This window comes from Oryx dammah, unplaced genomic scaffold (genome assembly GCF_014754425.2).
Source record: "Oryx dammah isolate SB20612 unplaced genomic scaffold, SCBI_Odam_1.1 HiC_scaffold_24, whole genome shotgun sequence".
NCBI classification, from domain to species: Eukaryota; Metazoa; Chordata; class Mammalia; order Artiodactyla; family Bovidae; genus Oryx; species Oryx dammah.
This window is the reverse complement of record NW_024070208.1, coordinates 28,874,921-28,890,622: the sequence shown is the minus strand read 5'-3', so window position 1 is coordinate 28,890,622 and position 15,702 is coordinate 28,874,921. Positions and strand designations below refer to the sequence as shown.

The following is a 15,702-nucleotide window of genomic DNA, read 5'->3' as shown; positions in this document are numbered from 1 at the left end:
AGGGGATCTTCCCAACCCAGAGATCAAACCTGGGTCTTGTGCATTGGAGGCAGATTCTTTACCAACTGAGCCACTAGGGAGGCCTGATAGCCAGTCACTAACCTCACTGTTGACATTTCAAGATAATATTTCATCATTATCAGAATTTGCAAATTGGTGGGGTGTTTTTTTTTTTTCACTGTTGTATATGCCAATCTGACAACCAGTTGTTACACATATGTCATCTAAGGATGTGCAAATAGCAGAAAGAGCACCTTTAGTATCTCTCTGCACTGTGGATTCAAGTTAGCTTTCCAGAAGGACAACCAGCTAGTGTTTTTAGCCAAACTTCTCTTAGTAGAGACTCTCTTGCTTCAACAAACCTAATAAGGGAAATGTGAAAAGAATAAAAATAATTTCTAGATTTACTTTCCTACTGAGTATAGAGATAGAATTAAAGTAATGCTGTCCTTAAAGAAGACTGAGAAACAATTCAGGTCAGATAAGAAATATTTATTTTACACTTGACAAAGTACTGGATTCTTTTCCAAGTTATAAATAAATATATAACTTTTAAAATAGCTTTTTCTTAGCAAAGCAGCTCAACCTGGCATCCCTTACTTAATCTAATAAGACTTTCACCAGGAATCTGAAAACTCACCCTAAGCCAGAAGCAAAATACTATTAGTAGCTGAAACCAGACATAATTGTTGAAAGGTTGCATTGGGCTGCTAAATGACGTGATCTTTCCGATGAGCTCACAAACTCACTGTTTTTCTGTGTACTGTTCAACTTGAAGTTTGTTTGCCTTGTTAGGAGTATTCTTGGATTCATACAGATGAAAAGTTGTTCTTTTTTGACTGTTAAATGGGCTTTTTCGGCCATGAAATGAAATTTAATATACCATGAGAGTAAAAGTTCGATTGAACCTTACAGCCAATAAACCATATGGAAAGTATCATGAAGTCTTTAAAAAAAAAAAAAAAGCACCACAGGGCTTTTTATTTCAAGTTAACCGTATCCAGTTCAATTCATTCATGAGTGAGGCTATAATTTTTATGGCCAGTGACTATGAGAAGATGATCAAAGTTTCTTCTTTTTGAGAATACAAAACCAGGGGAATGTTGTTCCTCAAGTCATCTCCAGTCTAGCCTTTTTTATTATATGCTTAGCTTTACTACTTATAGAGATATCATTTTTAACACAAAAGATCATTTGAAAATACATCATTTTTCAAGTGACAGAGAATACCAATAAAAGTAAGTTCATTCAGTTCAGTTCGGTTGTGACATAATAATTAACATTGAAGGTCCATTCTTAAAATCACCGTGATCTAATACTGCTATGTTTCTACACGGCATTTTGCCTTTTGACTTTCCTGAAAGTCAGTGATACAGTTTTAGGCAGCAGCAGTCTTCAGCACCATAGTAATTTTAACTGACTAAAATTCTAAAAGTCATGCGTTAACAAGAAGACATATTTTATTAGGTATTTTTGATTGCCTTTTATAGGTATATCTAATATTTCCAACTTCAGTGATTCTTAAAAGTCAGCATTCCTTTTGATGGTATTTTCAAATTTTAGGAATTTCTATTCAATTCCTAGGTTGTAGTTATAGAAGTTTTTGGAAGGTTAGGTAATATATCTTTAAATAGTTTTTTGTTCGACCTAACATGTAAGTATTGCTTTTTTAAAATTGAGGTATGTTCACATACCATGAGGGCTTCCCTAGTAGCTCAGTTGGTAAAGAATTCGCTTGCAATGCAAGAGACCCTGGTTCGATTCATGGGTCGGGAAGATCCCCTGGAGAAGGGACAGGCTACCGACTCCAGGATTCTTGGGCTTCTCTGGTGGCTCAGCTGGTAAAGAATCCACCTGCAGTGTGGGAGACCTGGGTTCCATCCCTGGGTTGGGAAGATCCCCTGGAGAAAAGAATGGCCACTCACTTCAGTATTCTGGCCTGGAGAATTCCACGGAGTGTATAGTCCATGAGGTCATGAGGTGACAGAGTCGGACACAACTGAGTGACTCTCACTTCACATACCATGAGGGCTTCTCCCTGGTGGCTCAGCTGGTAAAGAATCCACCTGCAATGTGGGAGACCTGGGTTCAATCCCTGGGTTGGGAAGATCCCTTGGAGAAGGGAATAGCTACCCACTCCAGTATTCTTGCCTGGAGAATTCCATGGATAGAGGAGCCTGGTGGGCTACAGTCCACACAAAGAATCAGACACGACTGAGCGACTTTCCTGTTCACTTTCACATATCATGAAGTTCATCATTTTGTGCAATTCAGTGAGTGTTCACAAAGCTGTACAATACCCACTACTAATTCCAGAATGCTGCCAGTTGATGGCAGTTTAAAGGATAGAGTAAGTAGATTTTGATCGACTTTTTTTCAAATCATTACCTTCTGGAGTTTTTATTTTACCAGAAAACCATGCCTTTTTTTTTCTTGGTTAATGTAACTGGGTCATCTTAGTTTTAGCTGGGAAGTTTTGATTGGCTGCATAAATCTGGGTACGTAATGAACATATATAATGATGATCATGAGAATACTGCCTATGAAATTGCCTGTTTGGTCTCATGAGTAAAACCAAAATTCAAGATACTTAATGGACTGTGGAACCTTCAGAGGAAGGAAAGTGCTTACCCACGAGTCAAGCCAAATTCTGATTCACAAATGGCCGAGTGGCGGCATTCCCTGCACTCTTCGTGCTATTTTTTATCAGAATTGTTTCTTATCAGGTGGTTTTTAACAGAATTGCCTCCCCTCCTCCCTTTGGTCTCCAAGAAAATAAATGCCTTTCAGACAGATGAGGGATTCTTCTCATTCACTCAGTGAAGAGGTTTACTTTAAATCAGTATCATTAAAGTACAATTTATCTACAAAAAGCTACAGAGGATTAAACTCTATGATTTATCTACAATAAGTACAGAGGATTAAACTCTCTGATTTGATGAATTTTGACAAATTTGCACACCCATGTCAGCATCGCCACCATCCAGATACAGAATGTTTCCATAGTCCTTAGGAGTTCACTGAGGCCCTGTGCAGGCCCATACCACCACCGGGGGCCTCGAGCAACTATTGATCTATGTGGAGGTTAATTCCCAGTTTCTAGACTTTTATATAAATGGAAGCCACATAGGGTGTACACTTTTGTCTATTTTTCACTGAGCATAGTACATTTGAGGCAGTATCCATTTATTATCAGTAACTCATTCATCTTTATTGTTGAGTAGAATTCCATTTAATATATATACTGTAAAGAGTTGGACACAGTTGAGTGAATGAACCATACCAGCAACCACAATGTGCTTATTAATACTTAGTTACCTTTAAATGGTTTTGGGGTCAAAACAGTGTTTGAGTACAACTTTGACTAACACAAGTCTTTTTTTTTCTTATTCTTTTTAAGATTCTTTCCCATTATAGCTTATTATAAGATACTGAATATAGTTCCGTGTGCTATACAGTAGATCCTTGTATTTTTATCTGTATTATTTAATACATATAGTAATATATATCTCCAATCCCAAGCTTTTATTATCCCCTCCTCCCTTCTCGTTTTGGTAACCATACGTTTGTTTTCTGTGTTTTTGAGTAACCAGCACAAGTCTTGATTTTCACAGGTCTTGCTAACAATTATACTAATGTACATTATATAAGGTGTTGTGATAGTAGCTTACAGATAGACACAGTGTTTTTTAACTTTCAAGTGCAAGTGATTGTACTTGAGGCTATGCATTATACAAAGAAGAATAAGGCAGGTTTTTATTTGGGGCTTTGCTGTCATGTTTCAGATGCAGTGGTTTTAACTGTAACCCTGGCACATGGACAATAATAATAATAGTTCATCCTTCTGTATAGCCCTATTGAGTGTAGGCACTGTTCTTAATACTTGAATCATATCAACTCACCTAATTTTCACATCCACATCATGGGATCGGTAGGTACTCTCATGCCCCACTTCACATACAAGGAAGCAACTTGTCGAAAGTCACACAGTATATGATGGGGCTGGGACTCAGCACAAACCATCCATCTCCTGGAGTCTTGCTGTTAACCACTATACTCATGGCCTCCATGGTTTTTTGGTCAGAGAAGCCAAACTTGGGAGATTTAGTAAGATGTACCAAAGGTGGTGTAGTTGGGCTTAATGTCCTGATTAAAATCCTGGTTTGATTGACTTCAAAGTTCAAGCTCTAGTCGACTTGAGAAGGAAAATGTATGAGAATAACCAGGATGGCTTTTGTTAGGTACCCAGGATCTAAAGAACAGCAAAAGAGCTATGTGAGAGTGAAACCTCTGTCACTTCTAATAGGAGTGATCAGGGAAAGTGTGGTGGAGTAAATGAACCTTGTACTACAGGTAGAATTTCTTTGACAAGAGGTGGTTTGGTTAGTCTGAGAAGGGTGTGTGTGTGTGTGTGTTTGTGATGTGGTAGTGGTAGTGTTCAGACACTAAGTCATGTCCGAGTCTCTGTGACACCGTGGACGGCAGCATGCCAGACTCCTCTGTTTTCTACTATCTCCCAGAGTTAACCCAGTATCACTGAGTCAGTGATACTGTCTACCCATCTCATCCTCTGCTGCCCCCTTCTCCTTTTGTTTTCAATCTTTTCTGGCATCAGGGTCTTTTCCAGTGACTCAGCTCTTCACATCAGGTGGCCAAAGTATTGGAGCTTCAGCATCAGTCCTTCCAGTGAATATTCGGGGTTGATTTCCTTTAGGATTGACCGGTTTAATCTCCTTGCAGAGTCTTCTCCAGCACCACAAATTGAAAGCATCAATTCTTTGGCGCTCAGCTTTCTTTATGATCCAACTCTCATATCCATATGTGACTACTGGAAAAACCGTAGTCTTATCAGAAAATAAATCAGAACATGATTGATTTCACATCCCCAGCAGCATCTCTGGTTAATGTAAATATTTGAGGAGAAAGACCAGCCTATGAGGGACACAGAGAAAGGATATCTAAAGAATTCGGAGGGGAAAAAGTGGGGGATGGAAGGATTTGGGTAGAAAAAGGAATCATCAATAGTGTTTCACTGCAGCTAAGAATTCCAAAAAGAAAAGTGCTGAGAGATGGCCACCAGATTTGTTGTTTGGGAAGTCACTGGGCTTCTAGGGGGCCAGTTTTTTAGTGATGACACAAGGTCAGATTGCAGGTGGTTGAAGAAAGAGTTGGAGAGGAAGGGAAAGACTGAAAGTGTAGATCATTGGAGTGTAGATCAAAGTGTAGATCAAAGTTCATTGGAGAACTAAGGATGAGAAGGGAGTAGAAAGAAAGCAGTAGCCAGAGATGGAGGTGTGGTGAAGGCAGACACTAAGATGAAAAGTTCTAAGTGAGCACAAGAGCCAGGGGAGCTGGGCAAGGGAGATGGACCTTTGGGGAGTGAGGAGCTGACTGATGGTTCAAGGTCCCAGAGGAGGCAGGGAAAGATGCATCCACGTGTAAATGTCCACTCAGTGGACATGGCATGCACAGTTGGGATGTGTGTGTGTGCTCAGTCGTGTCCAACTCTTTGTGACCCCATGGACTGTAGCCTACCAGGCTCCTCCCTCCATGGGATTCTCCAGGCAAGAGTACTGGAGTGGGGTGCCATTTCCTATTCCAAGGGATCTTCCTAACACAGGGATTGAACCCATGTCTCCTGCATTGGCAGGTGGGTTCTTTACCACTGTGCCACCTGGGAAGCCCCTGCACAGTTGGGATATGTTGGGACAAAAAAAGTCAAAATACCAACAAAATAGAATGTAAGCCAGAAAAAGATGAGAGAAGGTAGTATCTTAAATTTCTTGGAAGCTGCCGTAAAAGGAGAAGGCAATGGCAACCCACTCCACTTTCATGCATTGGAGAAGGAAATGGCAACCCACTCCAGTGTTCTTGCCTGGAGAATCCCAGGGACGGGGGAGCCTGGTGGGCTGCCGTCTATGGGGTCGCACAGAGTTGGACACGACTGAAGTGACTTAGCAGCAGCAGCAGCCATAGTTTAAAAAAAAAAAAAGCCTGTGGGAGCTTCTCTTTTGTTCAATTAAAATGAATATTAACTTTATAGCCAATTTTAATTGAGGTTTCCCTTCCAGTGTTCAAATAATGGATTTGTCCTAGAAACTGTTAGGTTTGTTGTAGAAATTGGCTCCTCTGAAATGTGCAAAGCCAGCTGCAAATAAGACAGACTCTCTCAAGAGTTTTTAAATTTTTAGAACAAATGCAAAAGATTCCTCCAGATTCCTCTAATTTCACATCCCAGGGTACCAGGCAGCATCTTACTTGCTGGTGAAAAGTGGAAGTGTTAGTTGCTCAGTTGTGTCCAACTCTTTTGGGACCCTATGGATTTGTAGCCTACCAGGCTCCTCTTTCTATGGGATTCTCCAGGCAAGAATCCTGGAGTGGGCTGCCATTACTTGCTGGTACCTGTAGCTGATTTGAGATGTTCTCTATCATTTTCTTGATCTCAGGATTTTTCTCAATATTTTGTGTAAGAATCAGCATGTATTGTCTTGTTTCAAGAAATCCATTTAGTAACTGAATAGAAGGAAAACCCAGTTTCATTTGTTCCTGTAAGCCCCTTCTTTTCTTCCAAGGAGCAAGCACTTTTAATTGACTGTAGCCATGAAATTGAAAGATGCTTGCTCCTTGGAAGATAAGTTACTACCAACCTAGACAACATATTAACAGGCAGAGATATTACTTTACCAACAAGGTCCATCTAATCAAAGCTATGGTTTTCCCAGTAGTCATGTATGGATGTGAAAGTTGGCTATAAAGAAAGCTGAATGCCAAAGAATTGATGCTTTTGATTTGTGGTGCTGCAGAAGACTCTTGAGAGTCCCTTGGACAGCAAGGAGATCCAACCAGTCCATCCTAAAGGAAATCAGTCCTGAATATTCATTGGAAGGACTGATGCTGAAGCTGAAACTTCACTCCTCTGGCCACCTGATGCAAAGGGCTGACTCATTTGAAAAGACCTTTATGCTGGGAAAGATTGGAGGCAGGAGGAGAAGGGGACGACAGAGGATGAGGTGGTTGGATGGCATCACTGACTCAATGGACACGAGTTTGAGTAAACTCCAGGAGTTGGCAATGGACAGGGATCTGAATGGTTTTAATTAGTGCTTATGAGTTCTTATTAGTGAGCTAATCAGGTTGGCATAAAGTAATGCTCATTTTTACCTGTGGATGAACTGAGGGCTGAGTCTTCCACTAGAAGTTCAGTGATCCCTGCAGGCATCAAGATACAGAGGTTATCTTCAAGGTGACTCCAAGCCCTGGATCCCTGATTGCCTCTCATGTAGGGAGAGACTTCTGTGGGAGAAATGGCCAATATTCTGAACTGGGGCTTCTTGGGCTTATGCCTTAGGTATGTTTCCAAGGTTGGGTCAAAGTTGGCACAAATAATATCTAATGGGAAAAAAAAAGCGTGTCAGACATGAGGATGTTTTGAACCCTGTTTTCTTTGATTCAGCCTGAGGAGAGTGCCTGCCGCTGCAGGTGGTGGTTCTAGATGAAATGCTTGAGCAACATTCTCTGCTCTGAAGGAGCCAACTCACTGCTCATCACTGACCCCCGTCCCGTGTTCTGGTAAAGGAAAGAAATCCCAGTTGCAGAAGTTGAGCTCTGAAAATTTTTTGTTAACTACTTCAGTCAGTTGAGTTCAGTCGCTCAGTCATGTCTGACTTTTCGATCCCATGGACTGCAGCACACCAGGCCTCCCTGTCCATCACCAACTCCTGGAGTTTACTCAAACTCATGTCCATTGAGTCGGTGATGCCATCCAACCTTCTCATCCTCTGTTGTCCCCTTCTCCTGCCTTCAGTCTTTCCCAGCATCAGGGTCTTTTCCAGTGAGTCAGTTCCTCACGTCAGGTGGTGAAAGAATTGGAGTTTCAGCTTCAGCATCAGTCCTTCCAATGAATATTCAGGACTGATATCCTTTAGGATGGACTGGTTGGATCTCCTTGCTGTCCAAGGGACTCTCAAGAGTCTTCTCCAACACCACTGTTCAAAACCATCAATTATTTGGCACTCAGATTTCTTTATAGTCCAACTCTCACATCCATACATGACTACTGGAAAAACCATAGCTCTGACTAGATGGACCTTTGTTGGCAAAGTAGTGTCTCTGCTTTTTAATATGCTGTCTAGTTTGGTCATGACTTTTCTTCCAAGGAGCAAGCACCTTTAAATTTCATGGCTGTAGTCACTACCTCCAGTGACCTGGGAGCCCAAAAAGTAAATTCTGTCACTGGAGAAAGTGAAAATCGCTCAGTTGTGTCCAACTCTTTGTGACCCCTTTGGAATTCTCCAGGCCAGAATACTGGAGTGGGTAGCCTTTTCCTTCTCCAGGGATCTTTCCAACCCAGGGATCTAACCCAGGTCTCTTGCATTTGTGGGCAAATTCTTTACCAGCTGAGCCACAAGGGAAGCCCAAGAATAGTGAAGTGGGTAACCTATCCCTTCTCAGATCTTCCTGACCCAGAAATTGCAAGTGGATTCTTTACCAACTGAGCTATCAGGGAAGAACACTCATATGTATTATAAAATCTCATTGATGATGACATCAAAATCCTAAGTCAGTGATGCATAAATGTGGTGTTATACAAACATACTACAGCTTCAAGACTGGAGAAGTTTGATGTTTGTTGTTGTCTTTCAAAAATTTGGTTGTTTTTGTAGCATCCTACCATTAAAAGTGTTCCTCTAAATTACATAAGGAGAATTAAAGTTGTAACAATGTTATATTTTTTTTAACTGAAAGGGACAATTACCCTTTATAATGTTTCTTTTCTCCTTTTTGTGATGTAGCTTTCTAGTTATACTTGGAAGCTTCCAGGAAGCTAAAATTAAAGGTTTAATTAATGTTAGTGGGGTGGGTGTTGCCCCAGGAAAAGAGGTGGAAGTTAGTTTCAGCTCCTGCACATTATGAAAGAGGTTACACATCTTAATTTTATCTAGTTCTAGTAATAATGGTATTGAAAGGAATTTTAATAATAGTAATAACTCTCAATTATTGAGTACTCTGTGTCATTCATCTTGCATTTCTATGAGGTAGGTTGGCATCATGTATCCTTCAGTTCAGTTCAGTCACTCAGTCGTGTCCGATTCTTTGTGATCCCATGAATCGCAGCACGCCAGGCCTCCCTGTCCATCACCAACTCCCGGAGTTCACTCAGACTCACGTCCATCGAGTCAGTGATGCCATCCAGCCATCTCATCCTCTGTCGCCCCCTTCTCCTCCTGCCCCCAATCCCTCCCAGCATCAGGGTCTTTTCCAATGAGTCAACTCTTCGCATGAGGTGGCCAGAGTACTGGAGTTTCAGCTTTAGCACCATGTATCCTTACATTACCTAAAAGTTAACTGAAGCTTAGAGAAGTTAAGTGAGATCCACTGAGGGACCTCGGAGTCAAAGTCAAATCTTTCACAATCCACAGTCCATGCACTGAACTGTTACATAATAATTAAAAGACATTAAAAAAGCATCTCATAAGCAAGGTTGGTGACATATTTAACAAATTTAGTACATTCATATTAACTCCAGCGGCACTGCTGAGTGGCGTGTTTATTGAAATATCTCTTAAGATTAGTAGTAATTGGTAACATTTGAAATTAGCGAAGTCCTACCTATGTGGGGCACATTGGGGATTTTGGGGGACCACTGAAAGTTCAGAAGTAGAAAGTTATTTACTAAATAAGCCCCTTGTATCCCCGAAATAAACCACCTTTTGATAAAGGAGACTCTAGACCTGTCTCAGTGCCACGTCTATGGCACTGCTGTTGCCATCTTTTCTCTTACAGATTACAGAGAGATCCAGTGTGGAAAGACTGTAAAATGAAAATGTAGTCAGCGTGCACTGAAGTTGTTTGGAAATGGAGGTAGAAGTCAGTGGCCTTTTTAGGCAGGTATGGACACAGAGAGCTTTTAGAGTTCGTGTTTTCTTAAGAGAGGGAGAGGTTGGAACATCCTGAGGTGTGAGAAGCACAAACAGGGACCTTTCTCTTTCCCTTTGGAAGTGCTTGAAACCCCTACTGGTTTCTTCATGACAGGCAAAATCCTCTTGGATGGGTCGGGACAGCAGTGCTCTTTGATTCAAGGGAAGCAAACTTGAAGAAAAGCCCACAGTGCAGGCTGAGAAGGGCAGCTTGCTTTTTCACATGGCAGGTGAGATGCTCGCCACCCAGATCCTGTCTAGAAATGGGAAGAAATGGAGGGGGTTTCCTTCTGTAGCTCCATTAGGAAGAGATAAAGAGTTGCGTCCCAGATGGTGCAGTGGTAAAGAATCTGCCAGAAGACTAGGGTTCGATCCCTGGGTCAGGAAGATCCCCTGGAGAAGGAAATGGCCACCCACTCCAGTATTCTTGCCTGGACAATCCTGTGGACAGAGGAGCCTGGCGGGCCATAGTCCATGGGGTCGCAAAGAGTCAGACATGGCTGAGCACACACAGCACACACAAAGGGTTGGATAAGTACTGTCGAAACCAGGTTGAAGTGCCTTATTCCATCTTAGAAAGTGAGACATTATTGAGAAAAAAATTAATGATAACCGAAGTGACACATCATGATACCCTGTTCTTAGTTTTTGTTTTTTTATGGAAAATTTCAAACATGGACTAAAGTGGGAAGACCGTGTAATGAACACTGTGCTCATCTCAACAGTTACCCACTCATGGCCCATTTGTTACACCCCCAGCACCTCTCCCCAGAAGTATTTGCAGGAAACACTAGAAACCATTTCATTCAGTCCCTAAGTGTATCTCTAAAAGATTGACTCTTTTTTAAACAAGACCATTGCAACACCTAAAAAGTTAAAATCATCCCATGACGTTATAAGATATCTCATGTGTTCAAATCACTGATGGTCTCATGAATACCCGTAATTTCTCTTAAAGGATTATTTGCATCAGAATCCAGATCAAATCCACATAGTGCAATAGCCTTTTTAAAAAAATCAATAGACTCCACCTCCATTTCTCTTTGCACCTTTTTACTGAAGCAGCGTCTTTCTTTACTTCAGTTTCTTTCCTTCTGGATCTTGCCGATCACATCCCTGTGGTTTAGCGTAACATATTCCTCTTACTCCTTCCCTAACTCCTGTATTTCCTAAAAATTGGAAATGTATCTAAACACTTGGTTAGATTCAGGATTTTTGTTTGTTTTGTTTTGGTCAAGACTGTTTCTTAGTATTTGCTTCCACTAGGAGGGACAGCATCCGTTTTTTGCTCTCTTTGTCCTGTCTGCAGTCCCTCACGTTCAGTGCTGAGTCTCTTGGTGTTTTGGGTTTGTTCAGCCCTTCTGTTTATTGTCAACCCAGTGAGCTGGAGCTTCTGGAAAAGGTGAAGTTATAGGCTAAGGTCTCCCAGCTTTGGACCACTAAGAATTTTCTGGAATTTGTCACTCCCACAGTTTTGAGTTTTTTAGAATGATTTTTGAAAAACAAAAGTGTCATTCAATTCAATTAATGACCCTTTAGTAAATAAGTAAATTTGCACTAAAATACAGAACAAAGACAATTTTTAAAAGCATACAAAGCACACTATTCTTACTGGACAAATGAGTCCATTATTTTGAGCCTCCTCCGTCATAGTCAGTTTCTACTTGTTCTATAAGTACCTGTTGTTTAATCTGTGTTAATCTTGTTTTCCTGCCTGCCATGCAGGAGACCTGGGTTCGATCCCTGGGTTGGGAAGATCCCCTGGAGGAGGAAATGGCAACCTACCCCAGTATTCTTGCCTGGAGAACCCCATGGAAAGAGGAGCCTTGTGGGCTACAGTCCATGGGGTCGCAAAGAGTTGGACACGACTGAGCAACTAAGCACAATCTCATTTTACTGCTTATTTGTTGGTCTTTGAGAACCGCTTGGTCTTGACTGTGCACACCTTGGATTCTTACAGACCTGAGGTGGCATGTGCTGATCTGCGGGAGAATCTTAAGCAGAGCCATGCCTCTGCTGCTCTCTTTTCTCAAGTGGGCATGAACCTATTGGACTGCTCTGTGTTCAGATGCCTCTCTTCTGGGCTTGAGCAAGTTTGTTTCCCTTCTTGCTTTCATTCTCCGTGCCCTTCCTTTCTTCCCCTTTTCTTTCTTCCTTTTCCCTGTACTTTTTAGCCAGCACGAAACTATCTTCCCCAGGTCTACTTTTTAACCTCTTGACACTGATAAAATCTATGCTGGTGCAAAGATAACTTCAGGAATGTTAAAAGGTAAACTTGATTCTCTGCGTCCAAAGCAATCTTTCCAAATGCATAGGGATACAGTCATCTAATGGAAGTATGTGTGTGTGTTCAGGCATGTCCAACTCTGCGACCCCATGGACTGTAGCCCACCAGGCTCCTCTGTCCGTGGAATTTTCCAGGTAAGAATACTGGAGCAGGTTGCCATTTCCTACTCAAGGGGATCTTCCTGACCCGGGGATTGAACCTGCATCTCCTGCATTGCCAGGCAGATTGTTTTAATACTGCACCACCTGGGGATAACTATATTCATCTAAGAAACCTTAATAAAACGTTTCAACTCTGTACTAGGAGTGTAGGGAGACAGATCAGTTACAACACTGGAAATGCTGGCAAGAATAGATACAAACCAAGTGCCATGTGACAATGAACAGATGAACCTACTTGGGGAAAGTGGGGAATAGCTTAATCCTGGAAGTGACATTTAAACTAAGTCTTCAAAGAATATGATTAAGACAGCATATTTGTGTAAGAACGGTTCGGGAGAACTCAGTATAAAGATATGTTGCTTTACTGGGGCATGGAACTCAAGTAATGGGCTAATGGACTTGACTTAGGAGTATAGCAGTAACTTAACAGGATTACTGTGTTTGGGGTGTAAGTCTTTTGTGGTTGAGAATTTCTTAAAAATTTCTGACATTTAATGGGGTCCTCAAAATAGTGGTGAAGATTGAACAACAGTTACTGTTGCAGAATTGTACACTTAAAAATCGTTAAAACGGTCAATCTTATGTCATATGTATTTTGCCACACTGAAAAGTATATTAAAAAGTTTATTACAACAAAACAGACACATGCCAGTAAGAGGATCTCTTAGTTGGAGAAACTGGACATCATCAGCCTAGAGATATGATTAATTTGGCATTTGTTTAGCCATTGCCAAGCCACGCCCTGCCTGTGACTTTAAATGCTGGGAAAAAGAGAGGGTCCTGCATTTCTGCAGCTTAGAATAGTCACTAGGGGTGGCCATCAGCTGATCACTCTTGGATGTGTATTTGTACAGGGTAATTCTGTTGATACATTGTGATGTGAGTTTACTCTGTGGTAAGTGCCATGAAAGGGTGCATATGCAGAGCTTTGCAGACATGTGAGGGTGTGGAGCAGGTGTCAGGAGAGGACTCGGTGAAAGGCTTCCCTGAGGAAGTGATGGTGGGCTGAGATTTGACTAGTGAACAAGTCTAGGTAATACTCGGCATTTCAGCTTCTTATCCCCACTGGCAGGAACACTGTGCTGGTCAGCATTCCCCCCAAGTCTCATTTGACACCTTGTGAGTCCTCGATTACTGTTGAGTGATGAGTAAATAAAACAAGGAATAGAAATGTTTCTGCTGGGTTTGTTTCAAAGATGTCTGTGGAACCTGGCCCCACCTGTTTTCACTTCTTTGGTTTCACATTTGTATTTTGTTTTACAAAGGACTTCAGATGACATTAAAACATAGGAAATGCTTCACAATTTATTTGCTGAATTTGTGTTCTCATACAGTCAACTGACTCTGTCTCTTCTTTTTTTGTTCTTCTTTGTTCTCAGTTACATTTTGATATCTGCTCTTCCACCTGTGTGTTCAAGATAGTATACTCTGAAAATAAAATGTTTGTTAGCCCTTAAGAACACAGCAGTCTCTTCATTTTTGATGAGTCTGCCTTTTGAAGCTGTGTATTTTGCAGATGAGACAGGGCAGTTAATTCACACGGTTCTCGATTAAGCCTCATGTACCCAGACTGAGCCCATCTTTTTAAGAACAGAGACCCTGGGGGCTGGGGTAGGACACACATCTGCCTTAGGCATGTATTGTCTTTTCGGTGGCAGAGAAGATTGGAAAAATGAAACAAGGAAAGGGTCCATGTGGTCAGCAGAATGTGAATGGACTTTTTCCAGAACATCTACCTTGGCTCAAGTAAAGCTTTATTTTTTGATATATAACTTTTTACATGGTTTCTAATCTTAAACCAAATTTGGGTCAACGTTAGCTTCCATATATATCAAAAAATGATAAGGATAAATAGTTATAAAATGCCCTCCTGAAAGGTCAGCGAAGTCTTCTAAATGTAAACAAAGACATCACAGTTAGGAAAATTTGTTTGTGTAGACCTTTGTCACTACCCAGATTATTCTTGCTGAGATTTGGATGTGTTACAAGTCAAAAGATCATGCTCAAAATTCAGCAGTTACACCTAGTAACTGTGTGATTGGTAGGCTGTCCCTAAACACCAGACCAATAGTTAGGCCTAAGGTAAGTCCCCTACATACAAACTTTCAAAGATGTGAACATGCCCTTGTACACCAGCTGGTGTACTGTAATACTGTACTTTTCAAGGTTATGTAAGATTTAAAATGTTTATTTTCTGTTTGTTTTCTATGTGCGTATTTGTGTGACAAGTATTATAAACCTATTACAGTACAATACTATATAGCCGATTATGTTAGTTGGGTACCTGGGCTAACGTTATTGAATTTATGAATGCTCCCTTGGGATGGAACTCATTCGTATGGAGGGGACTTAATGTATTTTGTTTCTAAATCTTGGGACCCGAAATGGTGTGTCACTTTAAACTTTTTATTATCTGTGAAGTTCTGAGATAGGTACTAAAATTTCAAACAAATTCCCTAGTTTTTATCATGTGATTTTCATTGAAATATATAGGGCCAGTTACTTCTTCAGATTTGAATGTCTTGGTCAAATATGTGAAGATGAATAGCAAAAATCCTGGTGGTGGTGATCAAACACTATACTTTAAGGTTTGAAGAGTAAAGAAGAGTTTCTTATTTGAAAACTGTCATCTCTTTCTCCCATAAAGGAAGAAATAGATGAGAAAATTTTTAACAATAATGGCCTTTTTTTTTGAAATATTTAAGAGCTTCTGGTAATTTTTCTTACATGTTTTTCTTTCTAGGAAAAGCCATTGACAAAATCTCTACAACGTGGAGAAGACCCCCAGTTTGATCAAGTATGTAGTATGTATTATATACTGGTTTTTATTTCAAAATGTACAAAGCTAAGGGCTGAGGACTCACTATGGTGTGTAGATGAACTTCCTCAAGGAGGAGGCAGGGGTGTGAACCTAGGAACTGAGTCCTGCAGCTTTTATAGTGACAACTTATAGTAGCCATTCAACAAATGCCTGTTGGTTTGAAGTGCTGAAGTAATTTGAGTAGGTCCTCAGTTGGTTGTTTGCGGGATCTTTGTGTATAAGAATTAAAGGCACTGAGAAAAGATGAAGCAACTTCCCTTCAAAACCTTTTTGAGATTCTTCTGAATAAATGGTACCATTGATGACCAGATCTCTGCACTGGAGCTTATTATGGTTGCATCCAGTATTCTGTTGAATGCCAACTATGAGCTTAACACGGCACAAGGCTCTGGTGAGATGAAATCTAGGACAAGTCTCAGCCTTTCAAGAATTCACAATCCTGTGAGAGAGAAACTACCTAAACAGTAACAATTAAAAAGCAAAAACAAACCAGTGTGGTAACTTAGAGTCTCATTA

The 15,702-nt window shown here is 40.8% G+C and overlaps 1 protein-coding gene across 4 annotated transcripts in view; it reads left to right on the top strand.

Moving 5' to 3' along the window:
* Positions 1-15,702, top strand: part of FRY (FRY microtubule binding protein) — a 323,252-nt gene that overhangs the window by 140,200 nt on the left and 167,350 nt on the right. For all 4 annotated transcript variants that reach the window (XM_040267100.1, XM_040267099.1, XM_040267101.1 and 1 more), the window contains one exon: positions 15,109-15,162. In XM_040267100.1, coding sequence (XP_040123034.1) covers positions 15,109-15,162 — 54 coding nt within the window. The remainder of the gene's footprint in view (positions 1-15,108; positions 15,163-15,702) is intronic.